Consider the following 18136-nt stretch of genomic DNA (forward strand, 5'->3'; position numbering starts at 1 on the left):
TAACTACAAAGAAGAAATAGGTAACACACACCAGAACCAGAGAAACAAGATTTTCCATCCAACAGACAACTAAGATTGGTTATCTGTGGAGATTCATTATTTATGTTAGTCTTTTATCTATCTCTAAATGGTATTGTTTGCCTTTATTGTTGTTAATTTTTAGGATTTCTAGTTGGAATATTAATATACCTTCAGATATAGCATTTGGAAATATTTTATCCCATTCTATTAGTAACTGTTAACTCTGTTTACATTGTCTTTGGATATACAATATTTTTTTTTATTTTTTAGGGAGTTTGTATACTCTTCTGTTGCCTGTGCCTTTGAAATCATATCCAAGAAATCACTGCCAATTTCAATGTTGTGAGGTTTTATGACCCAGATTTTCTCCTAAAAGTTTATAGTCTTAAGATTTATATTTAGGTCTTTTATCTATTTTGAGTTAATATTTATATATGGGATTAGGTAAGGGTCCAACTTTATTCTTTTCCATGTAATTATTATGTTTCAACAATATTTAGTTAAAAGATTATTATTTCCACCACCAAATGTTCGTGGAAACCTTGTCAAAAATAACTTGACAATATAGGGAAGAATTTAGCTCTAGGCTTTTATTTAACTCCAATGGTTTATATATCTGCCTTTAGAATAGTACTACACTGTTTCAATTATTGTAGCTTTATATGGTTTGAAATCAGAAAATATATATCTTCTAGCTTTGTTCTTTTTCAAGATTGTTTTGGGTATCTAGAGTCCATTTTCCATATTAGGATAGACTTTTTTTCTGAAAAATAAATATATAAATATATGATAGTTTCACCTAAAAAAAATAGAAAAAAAAATATTCTCTGGTAAGAAAGAAAGTAAAAAGAAATATTGAAATGTTATCTTTAAGTCATCAAAAGCTTGGTATCAGACAAATGAAACTGTTATGTGAGATTATCATTTTTAATTTTGGATAAATTGCTATAATACTAGATGTCAACCACTAAGCCAAGCATGGGAGGGAGAGATGGGGAGAGAATGGGGTGGGGATCGGGTGGGGGCTGACTGGGCGATGTGTGCATGTATGTCTACAAAAGTATGTATCCCACTATGATGTATGAATACAGTGCACCAATTAAAAAAAAATAAAAAAAATAATTCTTAGCCACCCGTGGACACCAGGTTGCTTCCATTGTTGGCAAAGGTGTGTCTGTGGGGTTTTCCACTTGAAGTGAATTTGGCCACGGCTGTGCTCACATAAATTTATAAGGAGAATCATTCCTTCCAGGCTATAAATTGAGTTTTATCTGGCCTCTTTTGGGATGCAGAGACCTGATACGCTGAAGAAAATTTGTGAGGGACAGAGAATGACACAGTGTCAGGACAGGGGAGGATGCCTTCTTGTGGGCAGGGAGATGCAGCCAAGATGCCGAGGAGGAGCGTGGCCTTTGTCATAGGCGCACTCGGGAGCCTGGCAGCGTACTTAACTTCTCCTGTTCTCACCTGGAGAGGAAGGCAGCAGTGCTGCCTCACCAGGCTGGCGTAAGGAATAAATGAGTGCCTATAATTTCCTTCTCCCTTCTTAAGGGTACGCAAAGGCAGGCAGAGTAGGTGTAGGACCCAGATGTTTAGGCTCAGTCCTGCCCTCTTGCAGCTGGAGCTGAGACGTTTCCTTCCCCCCTCCTTCGCATCTCTGGAACTTGCTTGATGTTGCCTGGAGGAGGCTTGATAGAGGACAAGAAGCCAACCATTGTGGACTGAACATGGTCCTCATGGGCCGTGCTGCCAGCTCGCAGTAGAGCGCCTACATCAGACAGCCGAGAAGGCTGGGTCTCCTCTACACAACTCAAGACTCATTTAGTTTATGTTGAAAGGCAGATTGTGGCTGGGCATGGTGGCGCACGCCTGTAATCCCCGCCCTTGGGAGGCGGAGACAGGAGGATTGCTCAGGTTCAAAGCCAGCCTCGCTGCCTTAAGAGACCCTGTTTCCAAATTAAAAAGTATAAAATAGGTCTGGGATTGTAGCCCGGAGGTAGAAGGGCTTCCAAGAACCCCAGTACCACCAAAAAAAAGAAAAGAAAGAAAGGCAGATTGTGATTGCTTTGGCTAATTTTTTGCCTTAGGACCTTATAGCAAGAATCGCAGCCATTTCTAAAGAGCTGTTAAGGGCTGGGGTATAACTCAGTGGTAAAACACTTGCCTATGTTTTATGTGAGGCCCTGGCTTTAGTTTTCAGCACTGCAAGAATAATAAAATAAATTTTAAATGAAGTCTTGCATCAAACATGGTGTTGCACACTTGTAATCTCAGCATTTGGGAGGCTGAGACAGGAGGATCATGATTTGCAGACAGCCTCCAATACTACTTAGTGAGGCCCTTTACAACTTAGTGAGACCCTGTTTCAAAATAAAGAAGAAAAACTAGGGCTGGGGGTGTAGCTCAGAGGTAGAATGTCCCTGAGTTTCATTCCCAGTACCAAAAAAAGTCTTGCTATATGCCAGCCATTGTCTAGATACTCTGCTCTTGTAACGCCAGTTCTTATAACATTTCTGCAGAGTAGGTGGCTAGTATTCTAGTTTCATAGATGACAACACAGTTTCTCAGAAAGCCAGTAATTTGCCCTCCATCACAGGTCAGAGCCAGGGTGCAAACCTGCTCTGTCCAACCACACTCAGCACCCTGCTCCTCAGTATCAACTTGAGTGGCTGGGCATAGCCATTCAGTATGACACAGAGATAAACCAGATGCACGTCTGTGCCAGTCGAGCCTGGGAGGGGCGTCGCGTGAAGGGGAAGGTACCCAGCCTAGAGCTGTGTAGGATTCTTCCCTGCCCCCAGCTAAAGATGGCTGCCCTCAGAGCCAGCCAGGGAGACAGGTGAATCTGGCACACTGCCACACTTCAGGAGCTCACAGTCCAGCCAGCAAGGGAGAAGAGTGGACCACCATGCGGGCGGTGCTGGGTCGCACCTATGTATATACCAGGCGCCTGGGAGACAGGCTCTGGAGGCCAACCGGGCCAGCCGCTGGCTTGCTATGACCCCTCTGGAGGGCTGAGTGTGGTGGTTTATCCATGGCCAAAGGAGGCCAGACTAACACTGTCCAACAGAAATAGGAAGCAAGCAAGTGCATCATTTAAGAGTTTTCTAGTAGCCACACAAAAATGACAACAGTTGGAATTAATTGTTATGATTCATTTAACCCAGTATATTCAAAATACTGTTGTTTAATATAAAAAATTGAGACATGTTTTTTTTGGTCCTTAAACTCTGGTATGTTTTATTTTTGCAGTGTATTTCAATTTGAGCCAGGCACATTTCGGGTGTGCCTATTACAGGCTAGTTCAGGACCAGAGGGCCCAGCATCAGCCGCTAACACCCCACCTGGTGCCCCTCGCCCGCCCTTCTGGCACGCCCAGTGGCTGTGCCATCCTCTGGGTAATACCCTCACTGCGCTTGCTGGCCTCAGGGCCTCCAGCCTTTCCTCCACCACTTTAATAACCGTTATCACACTCATCTTTGTAAAGGCTAAATCTGTTTCTACTCTACAGAGCCCCCGTATGTAAAGAATAAAATCCATAATCCTTGGCATTTAAGGCCCTTCAGAACCTGCCCCAGTTTCCCGGCTGCCATTAGACTTCTTAATGATGTGTTGGTTTAGCGTTGCAGAGTAATCCCAGAGTCTCGCACATGCTAGGAAGTATTCTACCACTGAGCTACATCCTAAGCCTTTTTAAAATTCTTGAGATAGAGCTGGGCGTAGTAGCACACACTTGTAATCCCAGTACTTGAGAGGCTGAGACAGGAGAATCACAGGTTTGTGAACAGCCTCAGTTACCTAGGCCCTCTGCAACTTAGTGAGACCCTATTTCAAAATAAAAAATAGAGCCGAATGTGGTGGTGCACACTTGTAATCCCAGCACTCGGGAGGCTGAGACTGGAGGAAGAGTGCGGTTCGCAGACAGCCTCAGCTACTTAGTGAGGCCCTTCACAACTTCGTGAGACCTTGTTTCAAAATAAAGAATAAAAAATAGGGAAAGGGTATAGCTTGGAGGTCGAATGCCCCTGGGTCCCATCCCCAGACCTGCAAAAAAATTAAAAATAGGGCTGGGGGTTGTTGCTCAGAGGTATAATGCTCCCGAGTTCAGTCCCCAGTTCTTCAGCAATGCCGGGCATGGTGCTGCATGTTTGCAATCCCAGTAGCTGGGAGGATGAGACTGGAGGATCACAGGTTAGTGGCCAACCTCAGCCACTTAGCTTCAAGATAAAAAATAAAACAGGGCTGGGGGAAGCTGGGCATGGTGGCGCATGCCTGTAATCTCAGTACTCAGGAGGCTGAGACAAGAGAATCAGAAGTTCGCAGCCAGCCTCAGCTACTTAGTGAGGCCTGCAACTTAGACCCTATTTCAAAATAAAGAATAAAACGTAGGGTGTAGTAGCGCACGCCTGTAATCCCAGCATTTGGGAGGCTGAGACAGGAGGATCACAGTTCATGGATAGCTTCAGCTACTACTAAGTGAGACTCTTTGCAACTCAGTGAGACCTTGTTTCAAAAAAAAAAAATAAGGTGAAAAAATAGGGCTGGAGGTGTAGTTCAGAGGTAGAATGTCTTTGGGTTCTATCCCTAGTACCACAGAAAGAGGAAGGAAGGAAGGAAGGAAGGAAGGAAGGAAGCTAGCTAGCTAGCTAGCTAGCTAGCTCGGAGGTAGAATGGCTCTGGGTTCATTCCTCAGTACTCCCCCTCAAAAAAAATTGAGATGGGGTCTTGTCAGATTGCCCAGGCTGAACTTGAATTTGTGATCCTCCCGAGTCAGCCTCCTCAGTAGCTGGGGATTACAGAAGAGCCCCACCATGCCCAGCATCACTCCTACTTTGTATGTATTAGGAGGTCATGTAAAACCACTTCCCTATCTGCTCTGATACGTTTATGCTTATGGTACTTTGAGGTTCTATTGCATATATTATCTGACTTGAATATCTGCTGTGTGTTCTAGAGGAGAAACATGAAACTTATTATAAGACTGAGAAAGCAGGCATTAATCAACCAGAAAGTGCCCCAACAATCATTTAGTTACTCTGGAGTTAGGCACCACAAAGGGAAATTTTAGGCAGAAGCAGTGGCGTGGCTGAGGAGGCATCCCTGAGAAGGCAGGTGCGTGTGGGTCCCCTGGCCGTGGTGAGGGGCTTCTGGGGCTGAGGTTCAGTAAGCGGAGGAAGAGTGGCAAAGGACAAGGACGTGGCCAAAGCTCTGTGAGCCTCCCACGAGACAGCAGAAACCACTGAAGGGGTCTTCTCGTCCATGCTGGGAAAGATCGCCCGTGTAGAGCATGGATGGGCGGGCTGCTGGAGGAGGCGAAGCTGGGGTGGACCTGGGGAGGCCAGCTCCTGTACCCAGGAGATGGTGGGGCCTCACAGCAGCATGCAGCCAAGACGGGAGGAGGTGGAGTCCAGAAAAGTTAGGTCCCATCAGTAAGATTTGGCAGTTGAGGTGGTTTTCGGGGGGCTGTCACAGGCAACTTGGATTCCTGGTGACCACAGCTGCAGGGCACTAAGAGGAGACTTTGATCTGGAGCGGGGCTGAGCTTGCCTGAGATGGGTTTCAGACTCAATAGTCCAGCTGTTAGGTGTCAGTGAAGGAGAAGGTCCTCACCACGACCTTTTGAGAAAGTTGGCATTGTCCACATTTTATTGAGAAACCAGCGTGGAGAGGTCAGGTGACTTGCCTGAAGCTACTGGCCAGGAGAGTGCTGAGCCTGACCTTGAGCTAGTATTTGACTCTGAAAGCTGTGCTTTGGAAGCAGACGCAGTCTGTGTGCTAAGTGTTTGGTGCTGAAGCAAGTTGGCCAGCCCTCGGCCCACTGGTCCTGCCGTCTTCCTCCACACACTCGGAGCCTTCCTGGAGGCAGAAGGGGACACACACACACACCCCCCACTGCCACCCTGCCGCTCGCTCCCACCCTCGCTCCCTGGGGCGCAGTTCACTGGCTCCTAGTCCTGTGCCTCCGACTTCTGAACCTGGAAAGGATCAGGAAAAAACAGAATAAATCCATTTACATAGGACTTTACACTTTGAAAGCACTTAACAAATAGCACATCTTTGGTCCTCACACCAGCTCTAGAATAAAGATGCACACGTGCTCCTTCAGCAAACATGTTTGGCATGAGTATCCAGCGCTCCTAGGCAGTGGGATCCTGCTCTCAGCTGAGATCTGGGCCTCTCCTGGCTCCGCCCAGAGACTTTGTCTGGTTCTCTGCCACTAGATCAGCTGGGGTTATCTGCACGCACATCTCTCCTCTCAGCCTACACTGCTGAGTTGCACAGGCCTAGAAGGCAGTGTTTGTAGCCTCAGGCCGCAGGGAAGACTCCACCCAAAGGCAAAGTCCTTGGGAAGTTCTGTTCCCAGTGCTTCACCCGGGAGGTACGGGAACCCAACAGGGTGAGGGCTGGGGCTCAGTTTGGGCTTTTTTCTTTTTGACAGTATTGGGGCTCAAGCCCAAGGGCATTCTACCTCCAAGCATGCTCCCAGCCCTATTTTAAATTCTTTATTTTGGAATAGAGTCTCACTAAATTGCAGAGGGCCTCACTAAGTAGCTGAGGCTGGCCACAAACCTGTGATCCCTCTGTCTAAACCTGCCAAGTACTGGGATTATAAATACTGGGATTGGCTTGTAATCCCCGCACTTGGGAGGAGGAGACAGGAGGATCACACAGGTTTGAAGCCAGCTGAGCTGGCTTAAGAGATCCTGTTTCCAAATTTAAAAATATAAAAAAAGAGGTCTGTTAGTGTAGCCCGAAGATAGAAGGGTTTCCAGGAACCCCAGTACCACCAAAAATAATAATAATAATAAATAAGTACTGGGATTACAAGTATGTGCCATCATGCCCCGGAGAGTATGGACTTTATGTGGAATGAAGGTCTTGGCAGGGTGGCTATTCCTGGGTTATGAGGGCTTCAGGAATATTTCTTGCCCCAGACTCAAGAACACCTTGCTCAAACTGCGCACAGTGACACATTACTGTAATTACAGCTGCTGGGGAGGCTGAGGCAAGAGGATCACAGACTGGGCATTTTAAGACTGTCTGACAATTTTTTTATAAAAGGGCTGAGAATGTAACTTAATGGCAGAGCTCTTGCCTAGCATGTGCTGGGCCCTGATTTCAATCCCCATTATCCCCACCACCACCAGAAAACATAACTGAGCCTGTGTACATGTATCTTTTTACCTCAGATATGTGTACATATTATGTATCTTTAATATTAAAGTATGTATGTAATAAATTCTAACATGCCATGTATATAATGTATGTGAATTCTGTAACACTGAGAATAGTTTGTGGAAATTGTGAAGGAGGTAAACACCAGCGAGGTTATCAAAAGCTGCTGCTCTAATCAGACCGGCACCTTCGGGGAGTCAGCAGGCCGTGGGGGAAGGGGACCAACAAGCCACGCATCCAGAGAGTCGCACATAGTCCCTGTTGGCCGGCAGAGTCACGTGGTGGGGAGGAAGTAACCATGCTTTAAGCGGGGGGGGGGGACTGACTGTGGGAACCCCAATTCTCTCATGACATCTGGAGCCTCATGATGCCTGGGATCTTGCAGCACCTAGATTCCCGTGATATCTCCGCTTCTGGCTTCCAGGGTTCCACCTCCTGTTCCTGCTGTGGGGTCACGTGGGGGGACCTGACCTATCATCTTCATGTGATGTACAGAGTATGTGTGCATATGTACATATGCAAAAGAGAAATAAGGACCAGGTACATCTATGTATTGCTAGAGGTCATATAAATTATTGGCCTAGGAGTACAGACTCTGAAATCAGAACAGCCTCCTATGCATCTTAACTCTGTATTCACTCATCTCAAGATGGGGGGAGATGAGCTCTCTATTCACCAAGCTTTTGGAGGACCCAGCACGGTGCCAGGTCAAAGGCTTAGTACAGTAACTAGGCAGTGAGAATGTTCTCGTTCCCACACAGCATGGGTACCCGCGGACTCCCCTTCATTACACAGTGGCACTGGGCCTGAGTACGGGTCACGAGCCAGGGACCGCCCTTGAGGAGCTGGAAGGACACAGTGTAGTTTGCTCATCCTCACTTCTTTTAACTCCAGAGCAGTCCTACTTGTGACCAAGCAGGACTGAGGTTAAACCCCCACACCTTTTGGGGGTCTGAGTAAAGCACAGAGGAATATAAGCTGTGGGCAATGGTGCCGCAGAGGTCGGACTTTGGCCCCATCTGGAGAGGCTGACACCACCTCGCTCCTTGGAAATGTGTACTTGTGTGAAAAATTGCTTAGAGCCCCCACCCTTTTTCCTTCCAGTTTTAAGGAGGACCTAGGGGTGTTCTACCACTGAGCGGTATCTCCAGCCCTTTTTGTTTTGGGACAGTCTCTTGCTAGGTTGCCTAGGCTGCCCTTGAAGTTGTGATCCCCTGCTGCAGCCTCAGAGTTGCTGGAATTGCAGCTGATTTTTAATGTGTGTACTCACCCAACACACCACAGTCACCTGGGAGGTTTTGTGGGCTCTCTGGATGGTCACCAGTCATTGCCTTGCTCCATCATCATCTTCCTGGCGAGGATGAGGCAAGTTTTGGGCGTCTGTGCGCTGTAGCTGCCTGTCAAGTGCTGTCTGGAGCAGGGACCCACACTGACCTTCCCCTTTAGCAGCCAGGTGAGAAGGAGCAGTATGGAAGGGGCAGTGTGTGTCTGAGGTGGGCTGCACTGAAAAGAAAGGGGAGGAGCGAGACGCAAGGCCTCAGCCAGCGCTTCGGGTGTATAGCACAGGCTGGAACCCAGGGCACTCCACCTCCAAGCCACATCCCCCAGCCTACTTTGTTTTATTCTTTATTTTGAAACAGGGTCTTGCTATGTTTTGGAGGGCCTCACTAAGTAGCTGAGGCTGGCTGCGAACCTGTGATCCTCCAGTCTCAGCCTCCCAAGTACTGGAATTACAGGTGATGTCACTACTCCTGCCTTATGATAGTCTTTAAAAATGTTTAACCTAGCCAGGCATGCTGGGCACTCCTGTAATTCTAGTACTTGGGAGGCTGAGACAAGGAGGATTGCAGGTACAAGGACAGCCTCAGCAGTTTAGCAAGAATATCAGTAAATTAGCAAGATTCTGCTTCAAAACCAAAAATAAAAAGGGATGGGTGTGTAGCTTGCAGGTAGAATGCAGAATGCCCCTGGGTTCAATCCCTATTCACACACACACACACACACACACACACACACACACCCCAGAGTCTAATCTGGAGGAGACATCAGATAAATCCCTACTGTCGGCCATTCATTCAACAAGACAGCCTGGACTCTCCAAATGCTATTGTTACGAGAGACCAAGAACATAAAGATAACTTGAGAACCTTGATTGGGTCCTGGGTGGGGGCACCTGGGGAGCAGCTATAGTTGAGATTCAAATACTGTGTTAGGATGTGCTACATTCAAGTCAAACTTGTTGGGTATGCAGATGGCTTTATGGTTTAGATGCAAAGTGTCAAGATCTTAGGAGAGAGAAACTGATCCAGGGGTGAAGCATCATGGCCTCCATCCGCAACCTTCAAATGGAAGGATGAACATAGGTAGAAACGTTAAGCAAACGTGCAAATGCTGATTGGTGAGTCTGGATGAAGGGTGTGTCCATCAGGCTGCTTCCTTAACTTTAATGTACCTTGACACGAATGTGGACCAGGGATCGCTTCATAGAATCGATGCTTTGTCCAAGATTTTGAAAAAGGAATAGGAAATGGGGAGAGGAGAAGGGCTGGCGGCCAGCTGACGCCAGAGGCGGCACGAGCACAGCATCTCTCAGGGCCAGCCGAGGCAGGTGAATGCAAACAGGTGGTGAGAGGTGAATCCGAAAAAGTACTCGGATACGCATAATGAAGGTTCTTTAAGAGCGGGCTCTTGTTCCCTGCTTGTATAGGCGGTAAGGAGAGAAGTCTTAGGTGTGTGACGGGGGTGTGCTTGAGTGAGGAGTGGAAGTGAGTTTTCACTTTGTGTGTTTGTGTAGGATTTGCAGGTCAGACTGACTGGATAGAGAAGACATTTGAGTCAGCAAATCTGCCCCAGTGGTGCCATTTAGAACAAATTTGGGAGGAGGTTCTCCATTCTCTGGGACTTCTCTATGCCCCCAGGTCAGGCTCTGCTGCCAGTGTTTGTGGAAGGAGAGGGAGTCCTCTGTAAGTCTTACTTCTTCCACAGCCTCCCTCTCGTGCCAGACTCCTTGCCTGTCTTCCCTCCAACTCAGAGCTGGTTTCCCTTCTTTGGGTGGGGGGCAGGCTGACTGTACTTACCTTGCAGTTTTCTTGTTTCCCTTCACACCTGCCCGGCTCTGGTTTCTTTTTTGATGAACTTTTATTAGCTGGTGAAATGGCCTTTGTCCGTGACCCCCGCCGTATTCTACAGCTAGATACATGGGCCTTTCCTTCATTTGCCTTTGACTCTGTGGAGCTGCTCACGCCCCAGCTCAAAAAGCAAAGCCAGGGTGAGCTCAGCAGCAGGGCACTGGATTCAGTCCCAACACCAAAAAAAAAAAAAAAGAAAGAAAAAAAAGTCACTAGGTTCACAGTTCACAGTGCATCTTCCAGGCTTCACTAAGGGTATAGGAAGCCAGTGTCTTGCCAGGGCCAAGCAGGACAAGCAAGGAGGTCATGTGGGCTTCCCCTGGTGGTGGTAAGGAAGAAGTCAAGCCCAGCTTGGGTGATGGGGCAAGTGCCATGGGCGCAGTTGAAGGCAGCCATGAGCAGCTGGGGCAGAAGGCCCAGGAAAGCCCCGAATTGAGTCCACCTCGCAGGTGTTGACCGCAGGTTCCCCCTGCTTGCCCCGTTGCTGCCTTGCCTGGGCAGCGCCTCCAGCGGAGCTCTCCACCGCAGTGGAGGGTCCTGTGGCGCCCTGTCCAGCATGGGAGCCACTAGCCACGTGCAGCTGCCAAGCACCTGAAGTGCGGCTAATACAACCATGAAGCTGAACGCTGAGTTTCATTTAAAATTAAAATGGCTCCGTGTGGCTTTTGGCTTATTGTAGGAGGGCACTGGTCTAGATTCTGGAATGTGAGCAAACCTTTGCTACATGATGGTGGAGGCCGGATCTGGACCCTAGGCAAGGAATGGACGGGAACAGTGGGACAAGCTGATCCGAAGAAAGCAGACGTTGTCGCTTCCAGAAGTTTACCTTTTCTGGCTCCTGGCTGCAGTAATAGGAAATAGGATAGGAAGGACTCGCGTGGGCAAAGCGGTGGCTGAGAACAGGACTGAGCACGAGCTGTGGGAGGCACCGGGGACACGGGCAGTGCAGCCATCTCGGCCTCACCAGGGCAGCCCTAGAGAAGCAGGCAGGCAGTTACCACTGGCATCCATGCCACAGAAGGGTGAGGTCCTGGGAGCCGTGGATGCTCCAGGGGAGCGCTGACCCCCCTCAGGCTGTAGGTCCTGGGAGCCGTGGACGCTCCAGGGGAAAGCTGACCCCCCTCAGGCTGTAGGTCCTGGGAGCTGTGGATGCCCCAGGGGAAAGCTGATTCCTCAGGCTATACTCCCTGTTAGATGCTATGGTGGTGGCCCAACTTGTAGACAACTACCTTTCTTCCAAGTATATGGAAAGCTCTTAAAAGATTTTAAGTAAGCCAGGCGTGGTGCGTACGCTTGTAATCCCAGTGCTTGGGAGGCTGAGACAGGAGGATCACACGGGTTCGAAGCCAGCTCTGCTACTTAGGCTCTCAGCAACTTAGTGAGACCCTGTTTCCAAATAAAATATAAAATGGGTCTGGGAGTGTAGCCCGGAGGTAGAAAGCCTCTTGGTTCCACCCCCAGTACCACAAAAACAAAACAAAACAAAACAAAAAAGATTTTAAGTAGCAAATGACATGAGTAGATTTGCATCTTAGTGAGCTTACAGGCGTGCTGTGGCCCGTTCCCACCCTTGGGTCCTCCCCAGCTCTCGTGTGGCTTTTCGTTTGAGCCAACCATCTCCAGTGTCTTGTGTGGTCCATGTCGTGTCTTGTTTTCTTGTTCCCTCCTCTCCCCATCGCTCTCTCCTGGCCCCACGCGCTCTTCTGCCTTGATGTCCTCTCTGACCCAAAGATCAGCCAGTAAAAAGCAGTCTCACCTGTCCAGGTAAGAAGGAGCCCCTCCTTTACGTTTAAGTTACTTGTATTTTGAATAGATAATATCTACATGTGGTTCTGAATCTAAAGAATACAGAAGAGAATATAAGAAGGCTGCAGCCCATCCCAGTGGGCCCCAGCATCCGCTTTGCCCCCTCAGAGCCAGCCAGTGTTTCTCTCTGTAGCTTTCCAAAGATGTGTTATTTTTGCATACATAAATATATAAACACATTTCTTTTTCCTCTTATCTACTATTTTTAATGTCCACACGATTCTATATCACTTTCCCTCAATAGCATATCATGGAAATTATTCCTTATCAGATTATGTAAAATGCATTCTCACTCTTTGTTTTATATGGCCAAGTTCTGTGTCATTATATTGATACAAAATAATTTATTTAAGCTGTCACCATTGTAAACATTTAGATCACTTCCAGTGTTTTGCTGTTGCACCTGGGGTTCTGTGCAGAGCCTTCGCTTGGTCACTGGCACTAGCTGGTCGCAGAGCTGCCCCTTCCTGAGGCGCAGCCACTGTTGACTCGGGTACTGGCAACTGGCACCCTTTGCCAAAGAGAGGGCCACTGCGGTGATTTGAAGTCCTCTGCTCCTGGCGAGGCCCTAAGTAAAGAAGAGGTCAGACAGTGTGTCTGGTTTGGTCATCTGCAGTACTTTGAGGGGTTAGGTCTTGACTAGTTTCTAAGCAAGCTGCCTGGGGCTGGCTGTGGGACAGGGCTACTTATGGGGTTGGAATACACTACCACCAAACAGGCCAGAATCCTATTTTCCCATGGTACCCGGAAGAAAAATGGAATTTCCAGAGGCTCGGGCCACTGCTGTACTTTCCTTCCTAAAAGACCCCGTGCCAGTTGCCAGTTACCCCGTAGTTTGGTACTCGGGACCCGGGTACCTTCATGTTCCTGCCCCTTTGGAGAGGAGGAGCTTTAAGGGACGGAAGCAGCTGCCGTGGGAGCTGGTCTCTGCTGCAGCCGTGCGTGCTCTGCTGTGTCATGTAGGCCTCGTGCTTGGCCCACCATGTCCAGGCTTCTGCACATCATCACCTGACACTAACTAGCCCTTGGTTTTCCCTGTCTTTTTCTCGCATTCATTTTCTCTGCTGCTCCGTTCTGTTCCATCAGCCCCATTGCAGCCTGGTAAGACTCAAGCATGTGTACGTGTGCACAGCCCCCTCGCTCCTGTCTCCTGTCACCTGGCTCCTGAAGGGCTGCTTGCCTTCACACCCTGCTGGTAGTACAGCGACTGTGCTCCCCCTGCCAGGCCAGAATCCAGACAGGTGGCATTGCCAGTCAGACCGAGCAGGTTACAGGGTGGGTCAGTCTCTGTGGTCCGAGACTCGGGGCCCCTTTCGACCGAGCCTCCTTTCGCAAGCCCTCCCTGTCCAGCTCACCGACAAGCTTTCCTCCCTCTTCCAGGTTAAGTAGCCTGTCTTCTCTGGGAGACTCCGCAGCTGAGCGCAAGTCCCCTTCCCACCACCGCCAGCCCTCGGACACCTCTGACACAGCAGGTAAGCACCTTCTTGGCATTAGCACAGGGAAACAGCCATGCACACCATCCACACATCCCAAATAGAAACGCCTTATTGTTATTTTGTTGTTTCTTTGTTTTGATATTGGAGATTGAACTCAGGCATGTACTGCCTCCGATCCACACCCCAGCCCTTTTATTTTTTACTTTGGAACAGGGTCTTGCTAAGTTGCCAAGGCTGGCCCTGAACCTGCGGTCCTCCCACCTGTACCCAGCCCCTCCGTCTTCATGCTGAGCACATAATGCATGCAGGCATTGTGTTATGGGTTTGATAAACATTGCCTCCTATGCCATCCTAGAAAGTAGTTTTGTGTATTGTCCGTACTCCACACATGAGCAAGCAGGGACAGAGAAGTTATGAGCTTGCCCTGCTGCCCACGCTTGCTGGGACACCGTCAGGACTCTAGACCCATGCAGCCACACACGGAGCTGGGGACACCGTAATCAGCCTCCTCCCGTCTTCCTTTTCTTTTTGTTGAAGTTTTGTTCTTGGCTGTTCATGTGCTTAAGTCATCCTGTGTGAGTTACCCAGCTCTGCTAGGACAGTCAGCAGGCCCTGGGGTTCAGCACTGCCTGCCATGGGTGCCACTTAGCAGCGATGCCCCTCAACCCAGTTGCACTTCTTACCTGAAATACGAGGAGGGGTGACATGGCCCTGACTGTCCTTGGCCACTGCCACCCAAATTAACCAAAAAGGGCGGGTGTGGCCGGGACAGACAAGGATGGTGTCTCCGTGGAATACAGAGTAGACTTAGGCGTCTGCTAGTCCCTGGGAAGGCCCATCAGGCAGGAGTGTGGGCAGGAGGGCCCCAGGGAGCCGCGGGGAGGCCTCGTGAGGCGCGCCGGGCTCTGCCGAGCTGGCTCTGCCGAGCTGGCTCTGGCTTTACACACTGGCCTTCCTCTCCCACCAGGCCTTGTTCAACGCTGCGTCATCATCCAGAAGGACCAGCATGGCTTCGGCTTCACGGTCAGTGGGGACCGCGTGGTTCTGGTGCAGTCCGTGCGGCCTGGTGAGTATGGCTGCTCCCGCCCGCCTGGCGGTCCTCGGAGGCGCCACACATGCAGTGGCGCCCTGGGACTGGGAGAGTGTGTGCTGGGGAGTCTGGGGCTGGGCGAGATGCTCTAGGGCCAGCCCCATGGACACCTAGGGTCTCCATAACTCCAGGCCACACGATGAGGAGTTTCTGGGCTCACACCTCATGCTGCTTCCCCAGCAGGGAGGTGGAAGCCAGTAGAACAGTCCTCGGTCACTAGGCAAAAGCCTGGTCGCCGCAGAGGAGAGCCAGCATGATGCCATGGAAGGGTCACAGGTTACTGGCTACTGCACTGATGACGCCGTGTGTGTGTGTGTGTGTGTGTGTGTGTGTGTGTGTACGTACGTACGTACTGGGGTGGAACCCAGGGGCATTCTACCTCTGAGCTACACCCCCAGCCTTACTTTATATTCTTTATTTTGGAACAGGGTCTCACTAAGTTGCAAAGGGCCTCACTAAGTAGCTGAGGCTGTCCGTGAACTGCGATCCTCCTGTCTCAGCCTCCCGAATGCTGGGATTACGAGTGTGCGCCACCATACCAGGCTATGTGTGTGTGTTTTTACTGAAGATGGAACCAGGGGCATTCTATATCTGAGCCACATCCCCAGTCCTATGTTTTAGTCTTTATTTATTTATTATTATTATTATTGTTTTTATTTATTTATTTATTTATTTTTTGGTGGTACTGGGGTTCCTGGAAGCCCTTCTACCTCCGAGCTACACTCCCAGACCTATTTTTACATTTTTATTTGGAAACAGGGTCTCCTAAGCCAGAGCGCACTGTTGGCTTTGAACCTGCGCGATCGTCCTGTCTCTGCTTCCCAAGCACGGGGATTATAAGCGTGCACCACCACACCCGGCTTAGTCTTTATTTTGAAACAGGGTCTCACTAAGTTGTGGAGGCATCGCTAAGTAGCTGAGGCTGGCTGCAAACCCTGATCCTTCTGTCTCAGCCTCCCAAGTACTGGGATGACAAGCGTGTGCCAGCTTATCTCAGGTTTCTTTATCTCACGATTTCTCCAAGTATAGACTGTTAACTTACTTCAGAATCACCTGTCCCTAGAATGATTGCAATCCTCATTCCTGGGCTCAACCCCAAAAGTCACAAGTCACTTTCTATATCCGGGCGTGGTGGCGCACGCTTGTAATCCCCGCGCTTGGGAGGCTGAGACAGGAGGATCACACAGGTTCAAAGCCAGTCGCAGCTACTTAGTGGGGCTCTCAGCAACTTAGTGAGACCCTGTTTTCAAATAAAATATAAACTAGGTCTGGGAGTATAGCCCAGAGGTAGGAAGCCCATGGGTTCCATCCCCAGTACTACCCCAAAAAAAAAAAAAAAAAAAAATCACTTCCTATGTTGCTTTTTAGGGGTTTTTGTTTTGTGTTTTTGTTTATTTGTACTGGGGATGGAACCCAGGGGCATTCTGCCTCTGAGCTACAACCCCAGCCCTACTTTATATTCTTTATTTTGAAATAGAGTCTCACTGAGTTGCAGAGGGCCTAAGTAAGTGAGTCTGTCCATGAATCGTGATTGTTCTGTCTTGGCCTCCCAAGTACTAGGATTACAAGCATGTGCCAACCCCCCCCCCCCAGGTCTGGGGATGGAACCCAAGGGCATTCGACCTCTGAGCTACACCCCCAGCCCTAGTTTTTATTCTTTATTTTGAAACAGGGTCTCACTGAGTTGCGGAGGGCCTCACTAAGTAGCTGAGGCAGGCTGTGAACCTCAGTCCTCTAGTCTCGGCCTCCCAAATGCTGGGATTACAAGCGTGCACCACAAGCGTGCACCACCACCACCCCCGCGTCAAGCACTTTTTAATCTTCATTTTGAAACACGGTTTGAGGCCGGCCTTAAACCAGTGAGTTTCCTAACTCAGTCTCCCAAGTCACTGGGCTTATAGGCATGTGCCCCCATATCCAGCTCAGGATACACTTTTTAAGAAATTTCCCTAGTAACCCTTAATTTTCATTCTTACTGAAGTCTGGGGACTTCTGCTCAAACTTCTTTGAAGATCTTAGTTTGTTTTTTAATTACTAAGTTATTTGCAGTCAGCTCCTGTGTTTCGGGAATTTAGGCAGATAGCTCTTTCCTCTCCTGCAGGCTCTCACGTGTAGATGACTCTAACAGAGTTTCAAGCTATTTGCAAGTCTTCTTTCATAAGTAGCTCATTTTGGATGAGGAGAGCCTGAGTTCCATGTTGAAAAGTCAACTTGGAACGTCCTCATTACTACATGTTTTCTTTATACTAGAAACATCTAGATGTGCTTTGTAGGAGTTTTGTTTTGATTGGTTGAATACAACTTACAGATTTAATGATCATCTTGGGACAAATGTACAGAATAAATTTTATGTGTCTCATTAACTTGTTTGGGTTGTAATGTAAATGCTTCCTGGATATAAATTGAACCAGGAGCCGGGCGTGGTGGCGCACACTTGTAATCCCAGCATTTGGGAGTCTGCGACAGGAGGATCGCCGTTCAAGGACAGCCCCCCGCTACTACTTAGTGAGGTCCTTTGCAACTCAGTGCAACCCTGTTTCAAAAAAAGAATAAAAAATAGGGCTGGGGGTATATCTTAGAGGTAGAATGCCCCTGGGTTCCATTCCCAGTATCACACACACAAAAATTGAACTAGGAAAATATAAACTGTTAAACTATGCAGTGGATAAAAGCACGGCAGCTTCCAGTAGGGTGGTAACTGAAAGGCCCAGAGCTCACTCTTCAGCGAGCCTGTCCTTGAACCAGGGACTTCCACCTCCTGCTGCACCCCAGACTGCTTTGATTCTTATTGTAAAACAAGGTTTCACTAAGTTGCTGAGGCTGGCTTTGAACATGCAATTCCCCTGTCTCAGCCTCTCAAGGACTGGGATTACAGGTGTGTGCTACCATGCTGGACTCAATCTGGTCCATTTAGAGGGAGAAACTATAAATTTTGTTTTGCTTATGTGTAGTACTAGGGTTGAAGCCAGGAGCATTCTACCTCTGAGCTGTACCTCCAGCCTGTTTTTATGTTTTTGTTTTGAAGCAGCGTCTCACTAGGTTTCTGAGAGTCTCACTAAGTTGCTAAGGCTTTCATCCAACCGGCAACACTCCTCCCGAGTACTGTGATTACAGGCATGCACCACTGCACTGGCTTTTTTTAAACAGAAAATAAAAATTATTATATCTTTAATGATATGAACTCTCATATTCTTTATGAGTCTCTTAGGACTTAAGAACTACCAGTTTGAAAATATACTTTAATCCTTTTCTCCATATCCTTGATAGTATTTTATTAATTATACTTAATATAGGAAATTCATTTTTCCCACTGAATAATAAACAATAACTTTTCTCTGATCTTAGACCATATTCAGACACATTCAGATAAAGCACACCTGTCTCCCTGGAGCCTTGGCCTGCCAGGCTCCCACCAGGCTGGTTATCAGAAGCCTGGCCTCCAGGTTCAGTGCAGGGAGAACGGCCATGTTACTTATGCA

At 48.5% G+C, this 18136-nt stretch overlaps 1 protein-coding gene across 1 annotated transcript in view; it reads left to right on the plus strand.

Moving 5' to 3' along the window:
- The window catches only part of ARHGEF11 (Rho guanine nucleotide exchange factor 11), a gene marked incomplete at both ends in the record, with an annotated part of 100208 nt that overhangs the window by 37979 nt on the left and 44093 nt on the right, over window positions 1-18136 (plus strand). The window contains 2 exons of the mRNA XM_080692756.1: window positions 13512-13603; window positions 14535-14633. Of these exons, the coding sequence (XP_080548882.1) occupies window positions 13512-13603; window positions 14535-14633 (191 nt within the window). The remainder of the gene's footprint in view (window positions 1-13511; window positions 13604-14534; window positions 14634-18136) is intronic.

The sequence above is a fragment of the Muscardinus avellanarius genome (assembly GCF_963383645.1).
Source record: "Muscardinus avellanarius genome assembly, chromosome: 3".
Classification (NCBI taxonomy): Eukaryota; Metazoa; Chordata; class Mammalia; order Rodentia; family Gliridae; genus Muscardinus; species Muscardinus avellanarius.